The 27,232-nt window shown below is 31.4% G+C and overlaps 1 protein-coding gene across 3 annotated transcripts; it reads right to left on the bottom strand.

The window, feature by feature from the left end:
- Positions 1–1,081: 1,081 nt before the first annotated feature.
- Positions 1,082–23,499, bottom strand: LOC143223595 (2-oxoisovalerate dehydrogenase subunit beta, mitochondrial-like). Of its 3 annotated transcripts, none has more exons than XM_076451742.1 (9): positions 23,295–23,499; positions 19,797–19,874; positions 18,556–18,624; positions 11,599–11,732; positions 10,724–10,879; positions 9,463–9,634; positions 8,142–8,287; positions 4,443–4,529; positions 1,082–3,215 (listed from the first exon to the last, which is right to left on the bottom strand). In XM_076451742.1, the coding sequence occupies exons 1-9, from the start codon at positions 23,452–23,454 to the stop codon at positions 3,075–3,077; spliced, it is 1,143 nt and encodes a 380-aa protein (XP_076307857.1). In that variant the 5' UTR covers positions 23,455–23,499; the 3' UTR covers positions 1,082–3,074. The 3 variants fall into 3 exon arrangements, with proteins under 3 accessions (XP_076307857.1, XP_076307859.1, XP_076307858.1); XM_076451744.1 differs by having other exon boundaries at positions 23,212–23,335; XM_076451743.1 differs by lacking the exon at positions 23,295–23,499 and adding an exon at positions 20,631–22,437.
- Positions 23,500–27,232: the final 3,733 nt, after the last annotated feature.

The raw sequence follows: 27,232 nt of genomic DNA, 5'->3' as shown, positions 1-27,232 counted from the left end.
CTATGCCAAGTACCGCATTGATAGTATAGGATTTAAAAATATAACCAATGAAGTGGTTTTGGAACGGAACAGCTCTGGGTTTCACGTTTTAATAACAGAGAATTTTATCAAAAGAAAATAGATGCGACCAATATGTTTGCTGTTATTATGAATTTTATTTTTAGGCTACAATGAACGTTACGGAAATGCACCTTCTCTGTAATAGGTACTGTGCCACTTTATGCTGAAATAGCTTTTCTTTTCGAACACTTGCACAAAACTACACAATGGCTAGCTACGTATGTTCGTCCCCAACTTTTAGCTGGCAGAATACAGAGAGAGCAGCTAATCAACACCGCCCATTGTCACCTCTTGTTTGGCTTTGTTTGTTGCTCTTTACACGCACCTACAACTCCAAAATGAGGCAAAGGGACAGGAACCATAAAACTTTGGCCATAGGACCTGCTAACTACTAAATATCTTTCGTCATGAAAGTTTTAAAACACGTTATTTTTATTCATTATGGAGAATTAGCATAAGATTTTATACTGATTTGACATGTTTCGGTATGCACTTAAATAACGAAAACTGTCCCTTACGTCACTATTGAAATTGTCCCAGATGTTTTATATATTGTATACGTATTACTTATCAGGTGTTTAAATTATCTTCAGTTAGATTATTAGTTAGCATATAAAAATCGAGTGATACTAAAAAGAAACGAACAACGCAACAAGTCCCAGGTCACCTTGGACAGTTATTTAAAATACTTCACGTTTTTCAGTTGTTTTTTAAGAATTGTGGATACGCCACCGAGTGAGAGAAACTTGTCATTTCAACATTGTAAAAAAAATTATATTTGAGTGTAAAAACATTTTAGATTTCAAAAAATCAAACATACATACTTGAGTATACATTTAATTATATGTTCGAGTTCCGTTTTTTTTTATTACACGAGGAGATTAATTTGTATTAATATCCGCATTCCATGTCACATAACTTTGATCCGGAATGTAATTAGCTAACTTTCAAAAACCAACATGTCAAACTGTGATTGTAATTATGTAAGTTGTTCAAAATTCGTACACGTGACCTACAGAAATAACTAGAAATAAGCTTTATTTTCTTATTTCAATGAACCTCAGTGCCCTAACAAACTAATATCAAAATCATAAAATAATTTTAAATTCTTACATAAATTAGTTGATTTAGTTAAATTTGTAAATCCTACATTTCTGTATTTACTTCAAGAATTAACACCAGCAACCATATCCAGTATTTGTGCTAATTTATAGTTAAATACAATCAGGTCATTATATTACTAAGTCTTCAAGTTCATGCTACGTTAAAAACCTACTTAACTGGTATATGTTTAATCGGAAAGCTTACAAGAACACCAAATTCCCCATGCTAAGTTTCAACCACAAAACCTGCATATATTGAAATCATAATTCCCCATATCAACTTTCAACTATTAACTCTATACGCTCATTTTATATATTTGAGGTCCACATCAACAATTAGATCTAATGGTTAACTGCCAAAAGTTCCATGTTATAATTTAAACTCTAGAAACTTTACTCCACCCGTAGCAAGTTTTTTATTTTAAGGGTTAACTTATACCCGTCATGTAACTATTAAACTCCTAGCTTTCCAATTTAAACTTTTACCACATCTATGTGGAATTTTAACCATTAGCTTCATATAACATGTACAAGATAAAACACAAAAACTTAACATTTACATAACATGTACACGACAAAACACAAAAACTTAACATTTGACATTTACATAACATGTACACGACAAAACACAAAAACTTAACATTTGACATTTACATAACATGTACAAGATAAAACACAAAAACTTAACATTTGACATTTACATAACATTTACAAAACAAAACAAAAACTTAACGTTTATATAACATGTACACGACAAAACACAAAAACTTAACATTTGACATTTACATAACATGTACAAGACAAAACACAAAAACTTAACATTTGACATTTACATAACATGTACAAGACAAAACACAAAAACTTAACATTTGACATTTACATAACATGTACAAGATAAAACACAAAAACTTGACATTTGAAATTTACATAACATGTACAAAGCAAAACAAAAACTTAACATTTGAAATTTACATAACATTTACAAGAAAAAACCTAACAATTGAAATTTACATAACAATTACAAGACAAAACAAAAACTTAACATTTACATAACATGTACAAGACAAAACACAAAAACGTAACATTTGACATTTACATAACATGTACAAGATAAAACAAAAAAAACTTAACATTTGACATTTTAACAAATTTTTATTTCTGTTTTATGTTTCTTACTGATTATAACACAATCCTCAAACCACTTTACACACATTTATAAGGCTAATAACTGTTTAATGAAAGACTCTAATGCAACTAATACAAAGAAAATTTTTAGTGTATGTGATTTCAAAAAAACTAAACAAAGGATACTGGGCAAATATTCAGACACCAACTAAACTCTTGGGAACAAAATTATAAGCAAAGTATTTCAAAATAAATCTTTACATATAATTTACCTTTCTTAAAGTCACAATGATTTACATTAGGTGTGTTATACAACTATACACAACTCTGAGCAATCAGTAAATACATTATAAAGCAACAGATGTGTTTTCATGTATCTAACTTGATTAACTTTGAAAAAATACTTAAGTTTAGTTTTTGAATTTAAACAATATTCTATTGTTAATGTAGTTGTTGATTCTACAACTCGGGTAAAAAAAATGTTTTAAAAACCTTTAAAAATTATTTGAAGACAAAACTTTTTAAAATGTTTCGCTTGTGAGTTACTAAGAAACTGTTTAATAGGGTCATCTCAAAACTGACACATTCATGGACCACTAAAGAACAAACTTTTGTTGTTTTAAATGCAGAGTTCTATCTGGTCAGCATATATTCTTCTTGTCACTAACTGGAAAAGGAAGGAAAACATTTTCATCAGCACATTACAAAACCACCGCTTATGAACCTGGGAACCAACTAATTAACTTTACACGGACTATCAAAGTCTTCCAATAGAAACAAAACAGTTCAGTAGTTAATAAGCTTCTTTACAGCTTCTAGGCATCTCCATTTATCTGGGATATAAAAAGGTTCAAAGATATGAGGAAATGGGGTATCATAGCCCGTCACTCTCTGAATAGGTGCTTCTAAATGCAGGAAACAATCATTCTGTTAAAAAAAGAAATTAGTTTATGAGACAAATATTTGTAGCTAAATTTTATGCAACTTACATGGGTATAAGTCAAAAAACACCTAACAGTTTAACCAAAACATAAAATTAAAATTAAAAACAATGGACGCACTACAATATCAAGGTCTCTCATGCTAACATTTTCAGAGTGTTACATGTTGTAATAAAAGGTGCAAATAATTTTACTTATTATGAATATGAATTAAGTAATCAATCACATAAAAACTTTAATAATCAAATAGTTTTAATTTAAAAATTCAGAACTTTTCTGATATTCTGCCAAATCTTTTGAGAAAAACATTAAATCCAAATCACAGCAGAAAGCTGACAAAAAATCAGTTGTCACTTGTTCAGGTTTTGTTCTTGGCAGCCACGTTAAACTAATAAACATTAGACAGATTTTCTTTAAACTTTCTCTACTCATTCACTTGAAATTTCCTAATTATAACATAATTATATTTACTGGAAAAATCCATATTAACGATGTTACAAATTAGTCGTTCAGAGGTATTTTGTTTTTCAAAATCATTTCTTCCTATGTTGCAATAATTTCTGAAGCTAAACAGAAAAACACGGTTTTATTTTTAAAACCTGTGACGTCAGCATTAAAAACAATTACTCCATTTTCATCTTAACGTTGATTCTGGGATACCTTCCAAGTTGTTTTAGATACAGGCATCACGAACCCATTTTTAAGTGGGCTGAAACCCCTTCATACATTTTGTCTTACTGTTTTAAATTAATAACTTCATTGTGTGTATGTCTCATCCAACAAATCAAAGTATTATGTTCTGAGTTCCTGATCAAAGAAGTATATTGATACTAGAAATTATAAGCAACTTTTTCATATTCCAGCCAGCTTTTTAAAGCCATAGAGCCCATTCCTTGGTAAACTGCCAGTCACATCTGAATTCAACTCTTAACTCTGTTGTAAGGAAAGGAAATAAGACAAATTATTCCCACACTTTTATTTATACAAACAGATAAACCTGTTGACTTACAAACTCCAGCTTTCCTATAATCTATAATATACATATCTTTATACAGAAGCTCCACTTCCATGTGATGTTCCTGCTTTTAAATATTTTGTAAATTGATTTTTTCTGACAAACGTTAAATTTTTATACAAAATTTCTATCCTTTTGATTTATTAATCTATTTGTCTATTGATTACATCTTGTAGAATAAACCAATTCTCTATGTACCTGAATAGCAGCAGCAATTTCTGCACCAAATCCAGAAGTGAGAGGAGCCTCATGAGCAATGAGAAGTCGTCCCGTCTTCTTAACAGACTGAAGTATATACAACATATTAACATTAATTAATTTCTCACACAGACAATATATATCTATTACACTGTTGAATTTTATTCCTTTTCAGAAATATACCCTTCCTTTAACACCTACTGCACTGTTTTTTTATGAATTTTAACAAAATTTAAAGATTTCATAATAACAAACCCATCAACCTTTACACATAGTGACAGAAGTTCACATCAACACTTCCACATAGTGCTATGGTAGAAAGAGTTCATATCAACACATGTCAGTAATACTTCCTCACAGTGCTGTGGTAGAAAGAGTTCATATCAACACATGTCAGTAATACTTATTCATAGTGCTATAGCAGAAAAAGTTCATATCAACACATGTCAGTAATACTTCCTCATAGTGCTGTGGTAGAAAGAGTTCATATCAACACATGTCAGTAATACTTATTCATAGTGCTATAGCAGAAAAGTTCATATCAACACATGTCAGTAATACTTCCTCATAGTGCTGTGGTAGAAAGAGTTCATATCAACACATGTCAGTAATACTTATTCATAGTGCTATAGCAGAAAAAGTTCATATCAACACATGTCAGTAATACTTCCTCAAAGTTCTGTGGTAGAAAAAGTTCATATCAACACATGCCAGTAACACTTCCTCACAGTGCTGTGGTAGAAAGAGTTCATATCAACACTTGTCAGTAATACTTCCTCATAGTGCTGTGGTAGAAAGAGTTCATATCAACACATGTCAGTAATACTTATTCATAGTGCTATAGCAGAAAAAGTTCATATCAACACATGTCAGTAATACTTCCTCATAGTGCTGTGGTAGAAAGAGTTCATATCAACACATGTCAGTAATACTTATTCATAGTGCTATAGCAGAAAAAGTTCATATCAACACATGTCAGTAATACTTCCTCATAGTGCTGTGGTAGAAAGAGTTCATATCAACACATGTCAGTAATACTTATTCATAGTGCTATAGCAGAAAAAGTTCATATCAACACATGTCAGTAATACTTCCTCAAAGTTCTGTGGTAGAAAAGTTCATATCAACACATGCCAGTAACACTTCCTCACAGTGCTGTGGTAGAAAGAGTTCATATCAACACTTGTCAGTAATACTTCCTCATAGTGCTGTGGTAGAAAGAGTTCATATCAACACATGTCAGTAATACTTATTCATAGTGCTATAGCAGAAAAAGTTCATATCAACACATGTCAGTAATACTTCCTCATAGTGCTGTGGTAGAAAGAGTTCATATCAACACATGTCAGTAATACTTATTCATAGTGCTATAGCAGAAAAAGTTCATATCAACACATGTCAGTAATACTTCCTCAAAGTTCTGTGGTAGAAAAAGTTCATATCAACACATGCCAGTAACACTTCCTCACAGTGCTGTGGTAGAAAGAGTTCATATCAACACTTGTCAGTAATACTTCCTCACAGTGCTGTGGTAGAAAGAGTTCATATTAACACTTGTCAGTAATACTTCTTCATAATGTTGTGGTAGAAAAAGTTCATACCAACACGAGTAATACTTCCTCATAGTACTGTGGTAGAAAAAATTCATAAACATGTTAGTTCTACTTCACTATATGTTACTTCCTGTGAACATGATTTTTACAGTAAATGTATCATAACAGAAAGAACTCACAACAGATATAAACTTTTTAATTTTTACTTATTCATTAAAATCAACAAATATGCTATGAAAATGTTGAATAAATAAAGTAACTTTCAGGTATAAAAAATAGGTTAAAAGTTATAAATCCATCACGTTACTTATATTAATTGTTTGTATTTCAAATAACTGGAAGTACCTAACATAATACCTCAACACATACACATAATGACACTAGCAAATTCTTTAACACAAAACCATTTGAGGGAATGCTAACATTAACTCTTTAGAACAATATCACATGATGCAGTATGTTTTTTCTCTCACACAAAACCACAATAAATGTCAAGTATCCTGTGTCGACATCCACTATTAGAGAATAAGATGTTTCCATTGTTATTATCATCACCACATTTCTGAGTCATTTTGAAGTATTTGTTCTACATCTGATTTGAATGATTGAATCTTGCTGCATGTTGAGTTTCAGATATCCCTTAATTCAAAGAACTCTAGTTTTTCTGGTTCTTGCTCTAACATCTCTGTCAGTGCCATCCTGCTTATCAATAACATTCCCCAAGTGGGTGAAGGAATCTATTTCTACAACAGGTTCACTCTAAGTGTTAGTGTGTTGCTGCAACTGGTGATTATTTTAATAAATTTTGTTTTGCCCTCATGAATGATTAGCCCAGTTCAAGTTTATATAGCTTCCAGACGTGTGTTTTCTCCTGCATCCAGTTGTGTGATTAGAAAGTCAAGCCACAGGCAAAATCTATGCCTTCAATTTCTGTCCTCTGGAAGCAATTTTTTCTGCCTTCATTGGTAATCAATTTGATCATCAGTAGGAGAATGAAGGACAACATTAGGCAACTCTGCCTAACTTCTGTCTTTAGAAGGGCAACATTAGGCAACTCTGCCTAACTTCTGTCTTTAGAAGGGCAACATTAGGTAACTCTGCCTAACTTCTGTCTTTAGAAGGGCAACATTAGGTAACTCTGCCTAACTTCTGTCTTTAGAAGGGCAACATTAGGTAACTCTGCCTAACTTCTGTCTTCAAAAGGGCAACATTAGGTAACTCTGCCTAGCTTCTGTCTTTAGAAGTGCAACATTAGGTAACTCTGCCTAACTTCTATCTTCAGAAGGGTAACATTAGGTAACTCTGCCTAACTTCTGTCTTCAGAAGGGCAACACTAGGTAACTCCACCTAATGTTTGTCTTCACCTCAAAGCTAATGGTGATGTGTCCCCCATGTATCAGTCTACAGAACATTTCATCATACAATTTCTGGATTAGGGTCACAAGTTTCTCTAGCTGGTATACTATAACATCTTACCAACTTACACAGGGCTTTCCTGTCCATGCTAACAAATGCCTTTCCATAGTTAATATACAGATATGAAATGCACATGATGGGTTTTAGTAAGTTATCACACCACAACTTGATGTAATACTAACATTATTTCTTTAATATAAAACCACTCAATGTGACATGCTAATTTTTTTATACTATCAATACCATATAAAAATGGCAGTAATATCCCTTAATACAATATCAACAATTCAACACAATATTATATAACTGATTCTTAATGTTAATTTTGAAACACAATACTGTTTAAGGCAGTTATTTATTAAAACACTATGCTTATGGGTAATAGTTAAACAACATGTGCCCACAAAATTCTTACTTAACCATAAACTGATGTTAAAATAAGAATAAAAAAACGTTTTTATGATGATGTACAATACTTTTTATAATTCATGTATTAATGCTATGTAACAATGACATTTGCTTTAGTACTCCAAAGAACTCTTTTCCATCATAATGGGAAAAGTAATTTTTGCTAAGATTAACAAGCTGTATTACATTTTTCATATTCAATTATTTTATTTGAAAAACTTGGGCTTCAGTTTAATAATTATAATAGATATACTTTGATCATAATTTTTATTTTTAAATTGCATCACATTATAGTTGAAAGTAACAAAAAAAAAAAAAATACCTTGGCAATGGTGTCTTTATCCCAAGGTAAAATGGACACCAAGTCTATCAATTCACATGAAACATTCAGTTTATCCTGGGCTAGTTGGCAAACGTCTTTCAAAACATGAACTTGTGTTCCCCAACCAACGAGGGTTACGTGGTCACCTGAAGAGGTTTTAACAAACAAAATGAAACCACCTTTACTCCAAGGTAGTGCTTAAAAAGGTCTTCTTGGGGGAGGGGGGTAGATTGTTTGCATTTTACAAATATTACTAAAACCTTATAAAAACATTTTATGTAAATATGTCTGATAAAGAATATGAATTCCTCTAAAACACTATTTTAAAGAAACAGCAAAGGAGACTTTTCCAAATTATAGAAAATGCTCTTATATCTTAAAAAGAATTTAGCATAATATACAGGTATGAACACAGAGCAGTTTTTTGTAGTCTTATGATATTTTAACACGAGAAGGTGAATATGCAAGTTTTTCATGTTACAGGATATTTTTTTATTAATAATGTCAGGTTAAAAGGTTGATTCACAAAATTACAATATCTGACACACATCACTGTGGCACAAAACTAAAATAAATATACGGAAAGAAACTCAATAACCAAAGCAATTTCACAAAGTGGATTTTCTTTCATCAGGAGGCCAAAGATTCATCTGGAAGGTAAACTTTTCTTTAACAGGAATAAATAAATCAATAAATTAGGTTTATTTTCCAATACCAATTTTTTTTCAAGTGAGCTCTTTTGAAAAGTGGACCTTATCAAGAGTAAACAGTTTGGGTTATTGGGTTACTTTTCTGATTCTATCTTTTTTCTAGTGATAATAGATGATTTTGAATATCATGTTCGTTTGTTTGTTTTGAATTTTGCACAAAGCTATCTGAGGGCTATCTGCACTAGCCATCTATAATTTTGCAGTGTCAGACTCGAGGGAAGACAGCTAGTCATCACCACCCACAGCCAACACTTGGGCTACTCTTTTACCAATGAATAGTGAGATTGACCATCACATTATAATGCCCCCATGGCTGAAAGGGTGAGTATGTTTGGTGTGACAGGGATTTGAAACCCCAACCCTCAGATTATGAGTCGAGTGCTTTAACCACCTGGCCATACCAGACCTTGAATATCATGAATGACATAGACATTTAAACCATTATGATCTGTTAAACAACCATTAGAATACATAACCAAATAACACAACACACAAGGAATGCACTGTAAGTCAGTAACAGAGTATAATTATGGGTTCCAATTCAGCAAATTGTCTTGAAACTTTCTGTGCAAACAACAATGCACGCACTGAACAAGGGAAACACATCTTACCTTCTTGAATAACTTCAGCTTTGCCAAGAGGGATTTCATAGTCTTTTAATGGAACCTGTTCCACAGCCAATCGGTACAAAATTTTAGGTTCAAAGAAGATACATGGGTTCTTGTCTCGAATACAACTAAGCAAAAGTCCCTTAGCTTGTATGGGTCCTCTTGGAATTACTACCTGTACAGAAAACAAGTCAATTACCTCATTAACAATTTTAAACATCATTTCTTAAATTTTCCTTCTTGTTGACGATTCCCGAGACAGGAGAAGACTATCTGAAACACTAAAATAACAAAAGCCTCTTCAAGTGTAGCTAACAACATAATAACCTGCTGCTCAAATTAAAAAAGCAGATTCAAAAGAAACATTTTATTATGGTAGTATGCCTGTAACATTTCTATTCATTACCAATTATTAGTGTCTGCTACTGTTAGTCTTTAAAATAAAAGGTAAAATTTGACAAATTATAGGCTCTAATATAACTTGCTTTTCATTAGAACCTTGAAAAAGAGCTGTAAATGATTAAGTTCTGAAGAGCCAGTATGAATACATATTTCATACAGTTTTCTCCCACATTCTAATTACAACAACTACTGATAATATTTTTTGCCTCATAACTGAGAATGTTCACTGGCTACAGTCAGTATCTGCTTCAGGAAATGTAGAGAAAAACATTTATGCTAATATGCATTTTTACAGATAGAAGAAATAAAAACAGGCATGTACATACGTGAGCATTCCAGGCTTTATGAGCCATTAAACAGGTTTTTGGAAGGCCTAGTTTTGTTGTGTGCCCCACGCTAGTACAGCGGTACGTCTTCGGATTTACAATGCTAAAATCAGGGGTTCAATTCCCCTCGGTGGGCTCAGCAGATAGCCCAATGTGGCTTTGCTCTAACAAAACACACACAGTTTTGTTGTATATTTAGTAAATCCAGTTTAGGTAAAGAAAATCTTTGCTTTGTACATACCAGTTAGTTTATTACTAATATTTTCCCAGTGAGCTTTAGACTCTCAACTAGATGACTACTTTCTAGGGTTTTCATACTGAACATTAAAAAATAGTTTCTATTTGTTTGTTTTAAACCTCCAAAAAGATTCACAACTGGCTTTTAAGATTAAATAATTACAGAAGTATGTATGTTTTCCCCCAAAAATACAGGTCTGACATCAACTGAATTATGCTCCCAATTTAAGAAACAGTTATTACTGTACAATGTAAATAACGTTTTCTTAGATTATTTTCAAAATCAGTAAAATGTTCACCTTTAATCCTGGACAGTGAGCAAAGAAGGCTTCTGGGCTTTGTGAATGATAGAGTGCTCCATGACCAACAGCTCCACATGGAGCTCTGACAACTAGTGATCCACAATCAAACATTCCTCCTGATCGATACCTATATTTTGCTGCCTCATTCACCAACTGAAAATCACAAAAGTATTGGATATCATCAATTTTGAGGTGTGATATTAATTCATTTCTGTTATTTTTTCCACATTCACCAGGATCAAGTTAAGCATATTTTTTACACAAGTATAAAACAAGAACTCCACAATACTATATTAATTAATTATTGTTCCTGTTTTGTATATCCACTACCTAGAAGTTAAAAACAGTTGTCATACAGGTATGAAACAAGGGCTCCAGAGAATTGCACTAACTAATTCACATTACTGTTTTGTTTGTAGTTAAGCACAATGCTACACAATGGACTATCTGTGCTCTGCCCATCACAAGTACAACCCGGTTTTTAGTGTTGTAAGTCTGCAGACATACAGTTGTGCCAATAGGGGATTACTGTTTAGTGCAATCAGTTTTACCATGAAGACTGCACACTCAAATATTGTTGCACAACTTTAGATGACACAGGTTATAAAAGAAACATCACATTAATTAACAAAACTAGTCATAATCAGCTTGAGTATTTTAGTTTGGAATTATTTTTCTTCCTCATCAGTCCAGCTAAGTCAACTGAAGAAATTAAACCTAATAAAACCTTTTATTCCCTTTTAAAAGATATATATATATATATATATATATATATATATACACACACACACACACACACACACACACACACACACAAAAAGAAAAACATTAAGAGATAACTTATTTATATAAGTATTTAAAAACTCCATAACCTGATCAAAGGCAGGAAAAATATAGTCAGCAAACTGGATTTCAGCAACTGCTGTAGCTCCAGCAACTGCCATTCCAATGCCAAATCCAACAATTCCCTGTTCACAGAGTGGAGTGTTGAACACTCGATCTTTTCCTGTACAAAGTAAAAGGCAGACAATTTATTTGGAGACAATGAAACATAAAAAGACCAAATCCATGTAGGTAATTTAAAGCAGTTTTTCAGAATTACTAATGAAACTCTGATATTAGTTTAGTCATGAGTCTGTGGTCATACAATTCTTTTTTCTTGGTAAATAATCATAACAAAACAGAACCCAATAAGCATTTACATTTCAAACAGATAGTATAATGCACCTTATTTGTAACTGATGTAGTTGAAGTAAATTACAAAATACCTGAAGTGTGTGTATCTAGGAAAATAATCCATGCTGTTTTCACGTTACAATAAAGTGAGTAATAACATGTGTTTAATTCACAAACAAAATGAAGAAGTTAAAACCCATTTTATGTATTAATAAGATTTTTAAAAATAAATTAAATGTTATACATTCATAAAATTTAAAAAAAAGAGTTAACTCATTTTAGGTTTACAAACTTCAGAAATCATTAAATAATTCTGTAATTCTATGACATAACAAATGAGGATTCAATCAGATCTACATCTTCCAAAATTATGGAAAAGGTAGAGACCCAGTTTATGTGTATGTGAAATGTAGAACAATGACCAAATCTAGCTAGATGATAACCCAGTTTAAGGGTATGTTAAATGAAACACAATGAAATAATCTAGCTACAGGATAATGCAGTTCATGTGTATGTCAAATGAGGAACAATCAACAAATGCAGTTTATACATTTTAAAATGAGAATCAACTTCATACAACTTATGTTTACAAATTGAGAAGATTTAATCTAGTTTGCATGTTCAAAGATTATGAAAAATAAATTTCTTAGATTTACATATTTCCTACAAATAGTAAAAAAATTTAATGCAACCTAAATGTACAAAGTTAAAAATAGTAACAAAGCATTATTTCAACCCAAACAGCCTGACAGTGAAAAACAAAAATCAATATATTTCAAATGTGTATTTTTAATTAATGAACTAAAAGTGAGGAAGGAGGAATTAATGTAATTTTCATGGTTTAAAAATGAAAAAAGATCAGTTTATCTAATTTATGTTCTCACTTTATGAAAGTTGGAGTGAGCATAGAATACAAATTAACAAAATGCTTTATTACTATTTACAAGATAGCTAAACAAAAAATTAGAATAACAATATATAGAACTGAAAAAACACAATGACAAATACCTGTGCTAATGTCTTTGAGGTGAAACCATGGTAGTAATAAATGAAATATTTAAGAAATGTCCAATTGTCTTTGTTGCCTTTAATTCTGTAATTATGGAGTTTCACCCAATGCTGTCATTTAAAGTATAAATTAGATAATGTCACATTTAATGTCCTTTTTCACTTCTAGATGAAGCAAGATACAGAAGATGTTAAAAAAAAGGGAGATGCAATCATAAGAATGTGGGAAAAACTGAAAAATGAAATATGGTGCATGTAAGTCTAGAATTATGTAACACATGAAGGTGTGTGGAGGTAGAGAATCACACAGGAAAATGAACAAGATCATGTCAGAACGCAGAAACATCACTGTAATAAAGAACACACAAATTAAAAATAACTGAATACAATCAAACATAAAAACTACTTACAACAGATAAATTAGAGTCACATATCCATTTATTGTCATCCATTCTTATTGTTGTTATAGAAACTTTTAATATTAGCTTGAAGTTGCAAAACATTTGCATCAGTTTTAATTCCCTTTACTTGAATTTTCCTCATTCTACTATTTTCACACGCAAAGTTTTTGAAAACATTATATGTAAACTGGTAAATACTGGTCTATTAAAAAATGTGTATGGTCAAATAAACAAACTCATGTAGATATAATTTTATTTAGTAAACACTATTTGTATGTTACTTTGTTTAATAAAAGCACATTGTTACTTTATTTAATAAAACTAAATGTATGTTACTTTGTTTAATAAAACTACATGTATGTTACTTTATTCAATAAAACTACATGTATGTTACTTTATTCAATAAAACTACATACATGTCACATTACTCAAACTGTGCCTATGTTACTTTATTTAATAAAACAACATGTAAGTTACTTTATTTAATAAAACTACATGCATGTTACTTTATTTAATAAAACTACATGTATGTTACTTTATTTAATAAAACTACATGTATGTTACTTTATTTAATAAAACTACATGTATGTTACTTTATTTAATAAAACTACATGTATGTTACTTTATTTAATAAAACGTGCATTTTACTTTAATAAAACTACATGTACATTACTTTAATAAAACTATGTCTATGTTACTTTATTTACCAAAACTATGTGCATGTTACTTTAATAAAACTACATGTATGTTACTTTATTCAATAAAACTACATGCATGTCACTTTAATAAAACTATGCCTATGTTACTTTAATAAAAGTACATAATGTTACTTTTTAAATAAAACTACATTTATGTTACTTTATTTAATAAAACTATATTTATGTTACTTTATTTAATAAAACTACATTTATGTTACTTTATTTAATAAAACTACATGCATGTTACTTTATTTAATAACACTGCATGCATATTACTTTATTTAATAAAACTATGCCTATGTTACTTACTTTAATAAAACACATGTAAAATAAACAATAATGTAATTGTATTTCTAATAGTGTACAGAGTATCAAACACTTATGTTCAGTGTACGACACAGTTTTATAGGCTGAAAATAAACACTCCCAAAATAAAAAATATAACCTGTATAAAAGAAACAAAAGGTGTTTATAGCTGTCTGTGAAATGAACCAAAACTAAATTATTAGAAACTAGTCATAAAGTCATAATGAACTAAACCTAAACAGATATGCAGAAACTCTTGGAGTGCTCACAAAGTGATAAACATATGGTTTTGAATGAACTGTGCATGTATATTTTAGAGCTGAGTAAATCAAGAAAGCCCATAGACATTGTGCTTAGTGCATTTTTTTTTCTTTGAGGAAATTGCATGTGGGTTGTGTTTTGTTTATATAAAATAGTTTGCAAGAAATAGTAAGAAAAAATTAAGTTGAAATCAAAGACAGTTGTCACATGATAACAAATTTGTGCCATTGTGCAGCATATTCATTACATGGAAAAGTTTGACTAACCAAAAAACAGGTAAGTTGATCCCGAATGAAAAAGCCAATATGAAATGCTGACTCTGTGAAGAAAGGCTTTTCTAATGATACAAGATTTGTTTCTAAATGAGAAATTTATACAAAAAGTTCCAAACACACAGATGTAAGTTTATTTTGTATACACATGAAATATTATTAAAACATATGAAGGAAATTGTTGAATCGCAATGCTACATAAACAAAAAAATGAAAACACACAATGAGTGAATAAACAGGTTAAAGAGCAGTGTATAGCTTACTTAGAAATACACGCAAGTAAAGTGTTATTATGTACAGAGAATTACATTATTACAGTGCCTTGTGTGTGTGTTTTCATATAGCCACATCGGGTTATCTGTAAACCAAGGGGAATCAAACCCATGATTTTAGTGTTCTAAATCCATAGGCTCACCACTGTACTGGCGAGGGACACAGTGCTTTGTAAACCAATGAAAAATCCAAGAAAAACCTGCTCAAAACAGTACAGAATATAAGAACCTGAACACACAAGTAGTAGAAGGAACTTAGCCAACAATCAGGTTGATGGATGTTATTTGAAAAATGATGGCCATTTAATTAAATAACAATGATGACTACACATGAGAATAGATAACCATAATCTGTATGTTAATTATCAAAATAATCAACAGGTTTCATCTTGTAAATGTCAAAGTTTTATTTGTTATCTCTCATGTGAATATTGTTTAATTTAAATTTTAAACAACATCTGAACATTCCAAAAACGTCTTTAAAACATTTCATTTTTAACAATGTAAAAGAGCAAATATGTCACATAGAAATACTGTGTGGTGTGAAAAATAGTACAGTGTGAATAATAAAAGGGTTGTTCAAGAAAGCAAACTTTAAGAACCACACTAATTCATCAGTAAATGTTTTGATAGCAAATAGAAGTATATTTTAATGGGTTTCCAGAGATTTTTTCCTAAGGTCAAGAAAAACAGTTGCAAAGGAAAGTATTCATTCAACAATATTACTATTCAGTGACAAGCAAATTCCCAAAAGAGTTCAAAGGGGGGTTAAATTATTATTACAAGATAAAACTTCAAATTTAAAATATTATGAAATTTATTAACAAAATGAACAATGCTGAAATGACAAAAAATCTACTGTTGAACTAAGAGGAACTATGAAAATTTCTTAAGCTTAAAACACAAAAACAGACTGCAATGACTTTCACGTTTGGACTTAGGAGGTTTTCTCACTGTAATGAAGATTCATGACAACTCTTCAGGTGTTAAGGATAAGCTAACTGTAATGAAAGTTCATGACAACTATTCAGGTGTTAAGGATAAGCTAACTGTAATGAAGGTTCATGACAACTATTCAGGTGTTAAGGATAAGCTAACTGTAATGAAGGTTCATGACAACTCTTCAGGTGTTAAGGATAAGCTAACTGTAATGAAGGTTCATGACAACTCTTCAGGCGTTAAGGATAAGTTAACTGTAATGAAGATTCATGACAACTCTTCAGGTGTTAAGGATAAGCTAACTGTAATGAAGGTTCATGACAACTCTTCAGGTGTTAAGGATAAGCTAACTGTAATGAAGATTCATGACAACTCTTCAGGCGTTAAGGATAAGCTAACTGTAATGAAGGTTCAAGACAACTCTTCAGGCGTTAAGGATAAGCTAACTGTAATGAAGATTCATGACAACTCTTCAGGTGTTAAGGATAAGCTAACTGTAATGAAGGTTCATGACAACTCTTCAGGCATTAAGGATAAGCTAACTGTAATGAAGGTTCATGACAACTCTTCAGGTGTTAAGGATAAGCTAACTGTAATGAAGGTTCATGACAACTCTTCAGGTGTTAAGGATAAGCTAACTGTAATGAAGGTTCATGACAACTCTTCAGGTGTTAAGGATAAGCTAACTGTAATGAAGGTTCATGACAACTCTTCAGGCATTAAGGATAAGCTAACTGTAATGAAGGTTCACGACAACTCTTCAGGTGTTAAGGATAAGCTAACTGTAATGAAGGTTCATGACAACTCTTCAGGCATCAAGGATAAGCTAACTGTAATGAAGGTTCATGACAACTCTTCAGGTGTTAAGGATAAGCTAACTGTAATGATGGTTCATGACAACTCTTCAGGTGTTAAGGATAAGCTAACTGTAATGAAGGTTCATGACAACTCTTCAGGTGTTAAGGATAAGCTAACTGTAATGATGGTTCATGACAACTCTTCAGGTGTTAAGGATAAGCTAACTGTAATGAAGGTTCATGACAACTCTTCAGGTGTTAAGGATAAGCTAACTGTAATGATGGTTCATGACAACTCTTCAGGTGTTAAGGATAAGCTAACTGTAATGAAGGTTCATGACAACTCTTCAGGTGTTAAGGATAAGCTAACTGTAATGAAGGCTCATGACAACTCTTCAGGTGTTAAGGATAAGCTAACTGTAATGAAGGTTCATGACAACTCTTCAGGTGTTAAGGATAAGTTAACTGTAATGAAGGTTCATGACAACTCTTCAGGCGTTAAGGATAAGCTAACTGTAATGAAGGTTCATGACAACTCTTCAGGTGTTAAGGATAAGCTAACTGTAATGAAGGTTCATGACAACTCTTCACGTGTTAAAGATAAGCTAACTTCAATTAGTACTGCTCATTTTGACTTACAGAAAGTCTTTGTTAGGGACCACCACAAAAAAAGATAATTAATAGATTAGACTCTTGTGGAATTATTGAGAATGTTAATAAATATGAAGTTTGGCTTAATGGCACAAAGCAAAGACTGTACTAATTAGGTTTTATTCTGATTTGAAGAAGGTGCCATGTGAAATCCTTAAGGATATACTTCAGTCATAACTGATTTGAATTATTTAATAGTTCTTATACAGTATTATTTCTAAATTTGCTGAAGATATTAAGAAAGGAAGATTTTACTGAATATGTTATAGAAAGAGTTGAACAAGCCAAAGAGTGGAAAATGAGTTTCCATAATAAGAACTGTGATGTATTACATGTGAGATTAACAAACAAAGGTATTTCATCAAATCTTGAAAAGAAAATGGTGCCAATTTTCAGTATTGCATAATCATCTGTAAAACAGAAAAACTACTACTACTCAAAGTATATTACCACTGACTCCTCACTACGTGATACATATATGTATAACCAAAGTTCTTGTAGTACAGTGTGAATTAAGCTTAACCCTGCATTGGTCTTAAGGATAGTTCACAGATCCCAAATGTTTTGAAAACTTTAGCATCAACAGACGGAAGCATGTATGTTTATTGTTCTCAATGACTTCAGTTATATGGCCCATAACTTTGTTAACTTGCTCATTGTTATGTTTTAATTTCTCAACTGAGATTAGATACTTTTTCTGTAACTATATTTGAAAATGGAGTTAGCAAGACAACATTAAGAAACCATGTCCAATCATTGTTAATGACGCATAAGTATTAAAATGTACACATAATAAAGCATTAAAGATACGGAATATTTTAGAAGAATTAAAATAAAACAGTTTGATATCAGAAAAAGCACAAAGAAAAAATCCTAAACTGTATTTACCAATTGAAACATCTGTTTTGAAATGATCAAGAAACAATTTCTATTTAAACAAAAAAAAATCCGTTATGTAAATAAACAAATTCTAGAGCTTACAGTGTAAATTCAAGTACTAAATGGAAAACAGCAATCTCTGAAGGCAAGTATTACTGAACCAACTTACCATATTTGTCCTGTAATCCTACTGTGCATCGAAATACACCCCCAAATGCAACATCTTCTCCAAACACAACTAAAATTAATAAAAACATTTTCTTATTAAGTCATTTACTTTGTCAGACAAAAAGTTACACAAACATATGATTGTGTGTGTATATATATATATATATATATAGACACACACACAGAGTAATTTAAAATAAAAGAACAAAGTAACCACACAACACAAAAATCACGTTGGGCTTAGCTAACTCTGTAATCTGTTACAAAGTTAGAAGTAAAGAACACTGGTTGGAGTTGAGAGAAGTGAGAAAGCTGCTAGCTTTTGCTCAGTCCCTAAGAGGTTAATGGATTACAGCTCTCTAAGTCATTAAAAATGATCAGAGAAAATAGCTACCTTTCTTATCTGCAGTATGGAGAAAAGAGAACCTCCTATGATTATGAAATATTATAGTCAAAACAAGTGCACAAGGTCAGAAACAGAAAGGTATGTTCAGCATGGTTTTAAAAAAATAAATATAGAGGACAAGAGATTAATAAAAACAGGGGGAAGAGACCAGGAGATACGAGAAAGACTGAATCAACTGAGAGAAAGACAAAGCAAGAAATAATTGCTCACAATAAGAAACAAAACCTAGTTCTAGATCAATGTGTTGTGCATTATAATAATAAACAGTAATTTGTTTTCTGTATATCAGAAAAAATTAGGAATAAATACAACATTAATAAAGTTCAATGGAAAGTAGAGAAAATATAACACAATTGTAAGAAAGTGGTGATTTACAACATTCTTAGCCATGAAACCTGGATGTCTTAAAATTCATTTAAATTTCCTAGAATTGTACATTTTGAAACATGTCTGACAAAAAAATAAATAGTCTATAAATGGCAGATAATAGTGAAGTAGAATATTACATTTTCTTATGGCAAAGAAGACCTTGTTGTTGTATTTAATTTCACAACTTGCAATTTGAGACGAGGCTTTAAGTATTTTACGCTAAATGCAAGTTTAACTGATATTACCTGAATCACACACACACACACACAGGGGATCTTCAAGTAAGTCCTTGAGAACACAAGAAAAAATTAACTTGTATGTAATGTAGCTTTTTTGGTAAATCAATAGTACATAGACAAAAGAGAAAGGATTTCAAAGACAGAAAAATAAATACATATTGAGTACTCTTCCTTAGAAACAGGATATACAACTTGAGAAGTACATACAATAAGCTATTAAACACAAACCTGCTGTTGTGTCTGATGCTAAGGCAATATCCAGAGCATTAGTGATGGACTGGAACAAGTTCATTCGAGATGTTTCTCCTTAAATATAAAGCAAACACATTGAAAAGTCTCAACAAATAAACTCTTGTCATACATTTACTAAACTGTTAAAACTGAATACCCAATAATGTATTCCTTCCATTTTCAACATCAGTCATGCATAGCAAACATACAGACAACAAGCAAACTGTAGATACTTTACAGTTGAAACTAACCTTTTTTAAGTGCCAGCCTCTACAATTGCCAACAGCAAAACATATCATGAGCTAATAACCCTGTTTAAGCATTTAAAATCTAATATTAACTGGAGCCTACCCTGTCTTCTGCAAATCATATGTTCCTACAATCTTCAAAATTTGACATAAAGAAACCTGATGGTCTTACTCTACTGATCCCTCAGCAATTTTGTACACTTCAACAAGATTGTCTTTCTTATTTCCAAGAGAAAAAAGTGGTACTTTTAACCTATTCTCATAAGATAATCCTTACATCCCCAGAAACATCCTAATAAACTTCCTCTGATTTTATTTTCTATCATACATATGGTGACATATTTTAAAATTAACATGAAATATAGATGACAAGAGACAATTTATTGCTTTGAGACTTTTCTTGAAGTAAAATAAAAAAATAAACTCATCTGTTATTTTTTCAGGGAATCATAAATATATCTCAAATTATTATATATAAAAGTGCTATCCTCCACTACTGATAATGGGAACACATTTCATAAGATAATCACTTTGTCAGGAAAATAAAACTATTTCTGCTGAGCCTAGTCTATATTTTCCAAACCTTAAAATTGTGTCCTCTTGCCCTATAGTCTTCAGAATACAGCACAAAGAAATCAGACCTTTATTTTATCAATCTCTTGTATAGCACTATAAACTGCAATAAGATCACCTCTTACTCTTCCTTTCTCAAGAGGAAGTGACTTAAAAAAATTTCAACTTATCCCAATAAGATAAGCCTTCCATCCCCAAAATTATCCTAGTCAGTCATCTTTGAATCTTTTCCAATAAGTCAATACCCTCTTTCAAATAACACAAAACTCTAATAGTGTTCCAAGCAAAGCCTAACTAGTGATAGAGGTAGATAGCTCTTATGACTATTAATCAATGATTATAAGTATATCCAAAAATTCTATTAAGTTTAACACTAATAACAGCACACTGCCTCAGTAAATAGTGACATATCCATCAATACACCCAAGGACCAAGATCCTTTTCTTGTATTAAATGATTCAGTCAGCACCCATCTGTATCTGTTGTGTGATTCAAATTATAATCCAACTGAACTTACTTTACAATTAATTTAAACAAAAAGAAACCCAAAACTTAAGTGGTGTTTGAATAATTGACAATTATTCTTCAAGATCATATGAAAAGTCAACTATTTAAAAGAGCTCAAGTTTCTGGTCTGTTTTTTTTTTTTTAGATTCACTGCACCTTTCCTGTACAATCCTATATGCTAACTCTTTCACAAGAACTTTATACTGACTATAATAGTCATTTACTGAATACTTTTACAACTTGTCATTTTATCAAAGACAATCTGTAATATCTGAACATCCACAATAGAAATAACCAAGAGTTAAATTTCATCAGTAAACTCTACTAATTCACTAATTATGCCTTATACAAAAACAAATAAAAAACAAACATTAAAGCTCTAAGCCCTGAGACACTCCATTTGTAACATAGGCCCCATATGATTGTATTCTATGAATAACAACTTTTAACTTTCTCTCATCCAACTACCATATGATTCACTTAATTAAATCTTTCTGATGAAATTTTCTTAGATAATCTTCAATTTGATGCCTTATCGAAAGCTTGTTGAAAATCTAAGTACAATTAGCTCACACCTTTCCAACTGATAAGAATAAAAGAATATCTTCAAGAAACAAAAACAAAGAAAAAATATGACAGATTAGTGAAGCAAAATCAAAATGTCCCTTTAGTGAATCCATGAGAGTATTCTATTATGATATCATACTTGGTTAAATGATTTTGCCAAGTTCCCTTCATTAAACTCTTATGAAAGTTACCTACTACAAAATTAAAACCAACTGTACTAGTTAAAACCTACAGTACCATATAAAGTAATCTAAAATGAAATTATGATCTACTAATACGTAACAAGAAATTTTTCCATTTTCACACATCCTTTTTGACCCAATTTTTTTTCACAAATTAAGGGGCAAAACTTATCACATTTTTGAAAAAAGTTGGAATAACATTTAGGGCTATACAATTTTCATGCACCTGTCCAATATCTGTTGACCTACAGATAATGAAAGAGATAGGCTTGCATATGTGATCTCTCAACTTTTATCAAACTATAGGAAAAAAAAACCTGGCTTAGCCCTAGAACTATATTTTTAATCTCTCAATCATTCTATTTACCAACAAAATATTGCCTACATGATTTAGACCAATTACAGTAATTCCTGTACAATGATTCGATTCAGATTACTGTTCAATTTCCTTGTGTAGAAACAATAGAGAGCAGTTAAAACCACAGCCATTTTGAAGTCAACCACAAATAAAAGTAATCAGCAACCTCTAAAGGCCCAATCCCCATTTCAATATCCTGCTTATTTCTAATACAGTAAAAAAAAACAAAAAACTCTTACTCTTAGTTTCTCATAAGCCCTTTAGTTTTGCAAATTCCTTTTATAACCAAATTCGCAGGTTTCCTATCATTCTTTAAGTCTTCCATCCTATCTATTAATTTACATTTCTAAAGCTTCCAGTATTTATCACTGATTATCTCTTTATGCCAATAGTAAGTGAGTTATGGTTATCTTTACCAATATCATTTTTTTATGAGAATCTTTAAATAAAAACAATCATTTTAACTAGGTTTTCAAATATTTCCCATCACATTCTAACTTCTTGTTCAAAAACATTAATGATAAAGCTTGTCTCATGGCCTCAACACTGATTTTTCTAAAGGCCTACAGCTAAAATGTAATTTCCATTGGCAAAACAAAAACAGTTAATAGAATTCACTCATTATAAATTACAAATGCACATAGTTTTGTTGCATTATGTTTAGCAGGAAGAGAAAAAACCCTACCAAGTAATCACTTCACAACTTAATGATTTCCTAGTAATGACAATGACAATATGTTATTTTTCATCATTAAATTAACCTTGTTTTTTAATTGAAAATAATAAATTTCTATATAATATTTTGTATGAATAATAACAACAGTAATAGCAAACTATTTATTGGCATCATGCAAGCATTCTAAGTATAAAAGCCAGCACAGTAGTTTTAATAGCTAGTTATTTCTTTAGACATTTAAATACAACTAAATATAATCATTCTAGTAAAATTATTAACGATAAAAATACAAGTCAGTAACGTTTGTATTAGTAAACCAATCTTGGCTGAATTGAACGTTTGCTTTGATTCGTTTGAACTTAATTTTGGAAGCACGGAACGAACCATCAGAAGCAGGTACTGTGTCTGGTACAAAAGCAAAGTGAGCACTAAAACGCTTATTTAACACAACACAACTACGTTTTAAAGATAACGAATGTATAACAGAATTTTTTCGCCAATATTTTGGCAAAACATCAAATACACCCTTCCTCACAGTCGCCATGTTCAGAGAACAAGAAATTGTTCCGCCACCTACAGATATTTCTTTTACAGTGGTGGAAAAAAATTATTGTATCACTCAATATTTTTCATTCTCTTTTTAGTTCTGGCAATTTTTTAGAAGATTGTTCATTATGGATTGTGTGACGTAAGCTTACACATATATTCATTTCGATGTAGACTCATGAGTTTGAGAGCACGATGTCAACTTTGTGGAAGCTTTCTTCCTACCTCTTTCCACACAGCTAGTCTCTTTCTATATCTCTGCACCAAGCAACTCATAGTAGACTGGTTAAATTTAATTACTCTAGCAATCTGCTTTGAAAAAAGCCCATCTGTGATCAAACAAACAATGACTACTTTTTTCAGTGGAGTTAACTCACAACCCTTGGCCATGGTATCATCAAATGCAGATAAATTTATAAACTGACTCTTCACGAAAACCTTTATTTACAGGAAAAAAAAACAAAAAAACTGATACACTACCCAGACAGCCCTTAAAGCTATTGATATAATAATCAAACAGTATTGCATCATTCAGGAAACACATTTATACCTACATGCACTAAGGCGTCAAAACTGATGATGATTCCAAAGAAAAGTGTGAAGAAGTGAATGATGCAATAAATTTCCTCCTACTGTACATAGCATTTCCCCTAACAAAGTTAGTTTCATTTTCTTTTAAATACACCAATTTGATCAATTATCTTTCGCACTGGTTGCACTACGTGGCTTCCATCAAAGGTGTTCTTCCCAATTCCTACTTACTTTCCTCTGGGGTGCCTCAAAGATAAATATTATCTCCTTTAATTTATATTTTATACGTTTCTGGCATCTGATACCCTAAGTTAGCATTTCATATTTTCTAATATGCTTATGATACAGCTTTTTATCCTCTCTCTCCACCAATAATCACCCTAATAGAGTTTTACAGTATAATGTTAAGACTTTGTCTTAATGGCATCAGCGGCGTCTTTCCATGAATGCTGCCAAAGTGAAAATTGTGTCTTTGGTATTGCTCAGCGTAAATTCCGTTCTTGTTACAATATAATTATTTTTTTATGTCCGAGTCGATGATGTTCAAATTCAGCTTTCTAGAGCTACCAGATACCTAGGTGTTCTGTTTGATAAACATTTTACCTAGAATTTCAAGTGATAGCTTTTAACTCAACAGTCACATCACGTCTTCACCTAATCCACTGACATTCAGAAACTACGTGAGGTTTGAATCTTGGTTATGTTGTACACATACAAAACTTTCATCTGCCTTTGTCTCATGTACAGTCACAATATCTGGTTTTCTGCTTATTCTAATTTTTATTATTGCCTTCAGTTACTAATTTTTAAGGTTTTCACCTCACTTTTCATATCAGACTATCTAGTTATACACTGGAACCATAAAAGCGCATCTTCTTCTCACCAATTCTTTACCAACTCTATACCCTTTAAACTTGGTATATTCTTTGTAGTTTTCTGAATCAAAATCTTGTACTTGTTGACCTGCTCTCAGTTGCAGTGAGAACCTTGACAAAGTCTTATCCCCTGTTGCTTGTTTAGTGAACTTCTATGTCATGTTACTTCCACCAGATGATAATATGTTGTCTTACCACAATCAAACCTACCAGGTTACATTCATTCCAAGGACTGGTAGATTGATCTACAGAACACTTTCAGCATAAATATCTATGCAATACTTTTTCCTGTTTCCACTCTGTATTGATACCAGTCCCCATTCTTTTTTATATTTTTTAACGTTGTCCACAGCTATATAATTTTCTTCAGGATCTTTTATTCATTGCTTATATTCTTCTAGATAGAACTTTCGTTCATTTGTTGGTCAAAGGGAGTGCATAATTCTATAGTAGCCCACCATCCTTTCTGAGCTGGAATGAAACAACAATTAAACATTTTTCAGCTTGTTGACTCAAGTTGTGCTCGTGAATCATGAAGAGGCAAAACTGTAGTCTACATCAGGGGTGTATTTAGTGAAAGAATGCACTGGACTTCTCTTCCACATGTTCTATTTTCAATTTTGCGCCTTTGACAGAATAAGAAAAATCTCTAATGTAATTATTAAAAAATTGGTCCTCTGTATAATACCAAATAACAGATTAGGCATAATATCACCATATTATTCACACAACTTAACTAATTTAGCTTGCTAAATGGTAATTTAAAAAGGACTTAATAACCCCCATAAATATCATTATGATCAGCATTAGAATTTTGTTTCATTAATATTTAAGAGTTTCAGACCCTAATATTGCACTAGGTTGAACACTTTAACATTTAATACCTGATTGAGAAATAATTGTTGAACTATTGCTGATTCTATAGCTTGAGACAACATTAAGTAAGTAATTTTTTTATTAGTTTTAATTTATAGAAGATACTGGGCTGATATGTAATCTAGGAATGCAAAGAATCATTATGTATAGTTGTAATATTTTCCTTTCATTGAACTATTTCTTTTAAATCGCTTGGTGAAAACAATTAAAATTCCAGTACGCATGACGATAACAAGCCCCTTGGTTTCTTCCATGATATTTCTACAAACTGTCTTCACTTGTACATTGTTTGTAACTTGTAAGTATAAATTTGTAAATGATGCTCAAATGGAAGAACATATACAAGTATTTCACCAAATGACTAATTTACTGCTAGTTTAATAAATAACTCTTCCATTCGTATTTATATATATGATGTCATATTTTTAGATAGATGCTGAAGTTTCTAGATTTTCTTGACGTAATCTAGAAAATAATAGATATCTTGTTTCAACATTACGTGTTCTCTTGTCAATAGCTAAACTGTAACATTAAAGACGTAGCTTGCAGTACCTTTACCTTCCTGGATTATAAAGTACCTTTGCTGATACCAATACAAAAGTAAAATTGTCCATTCATTAAGTTTTTAGCTGTTTTTCTTTTCTTTTCTCGACTCCTTAGAAAGATGAGTTTCTGCTGACGAATTCTTATCTGGAGTTATCAAGTTGGATATTCTTTCTCATCAACATATTTCTAAAGACTATTATGGTGGAAAGCCTTTGGTTTGAATTACCTATGTTTTTAGACTCTATAAACCACATCATTGATTCATTTTAGTGCAATTTAAAGCTTTTTACAGCACCTGCTGGGTGGTACAACTTTATAATGTTATTACAGTGAAATCCAGTTTTATAAGCATCAACACCACAGAAACTTTTTATTTTGTCACCAACTTATTTAAGTATTTCACAGATAGAGTAATGTGTGACATCAACAAAGCTGTTTAATCTCTCTATATATTACAGATTCTTTGTAAAGCTCTTTTAATTGAACACCATCCTTGGTTATGTTCCCCTTCCAAACATGGTGTATGGTTGTACCTTTCTACCATACTATAAGAAGATGTATGAAAAGCTAATTAATTCAGTGTTCTATCCTTGACCTCAGTGAAGATTCACAGCCACACCGATTCCTAAAGTACATTCACTGATCTGTTTCATTGCTAGTTAGGAATAACATGTGCTTCTCGCCATTTTGTGAAACAGTCCATACCAACCATGATATATTTATTCCCACATTTTCTTTGTAGCAAATAACTAAGTGCACAGCAGTAACTGTCTCAAGTGATACTCTAATACAATACTGTAGCTGTCCATGTTATTTTTTCTTGGATATTTTTAGTCACAGCAAAGCCCATACGTTTTATACTAATTTTATACAAATCTCTCACATCCAATCTAATAGAAGTATTCTGTTGCTTATTCCAGTGTTTTCATAATACTAAGTGTACAGACA

This window comes from Tachypleus tridentatus, chromosome 8, assembly GCF_004210375.1.
Source record: "Tachypleus tridentatus isolate NWPU-2018 chromosome 8, ASM421037v1, whole genome shotgun sequence".
Lineage (NCBI taxonomy): Eukaryota > Metazoa > Arthropoda > Merostomata > Xiphosura > Limulidae > Tachypleus > Tachypleus tridentatus.
This window is presented reverse-complemented; position numbering and strand designations above follow the sequence as displayed.

Coding starts and splice junctions, on each gene's coding strand:
- LOC143223595 (XM_076451742.1), bottom strand. CDS start 23,454: ATGGCGACTGTGAGGAAGGGTGTATTTGATGTTTTGCCAAAATATTGG. Junction 10,880..11,598: donor TTTTTCCTGCCTTTGATCAG/GTTATGGAGTTT, acceptor TGTGATTTTCAG/TTGGTGAATGAGGCAGCAAA. Junction 4,530..8,141: donor ATAAAGACACCATTGCCAAG/GTATTTTTTTTT, acceptor TATATACTTCAG/TCTGTTAAGAAGACGGGACG.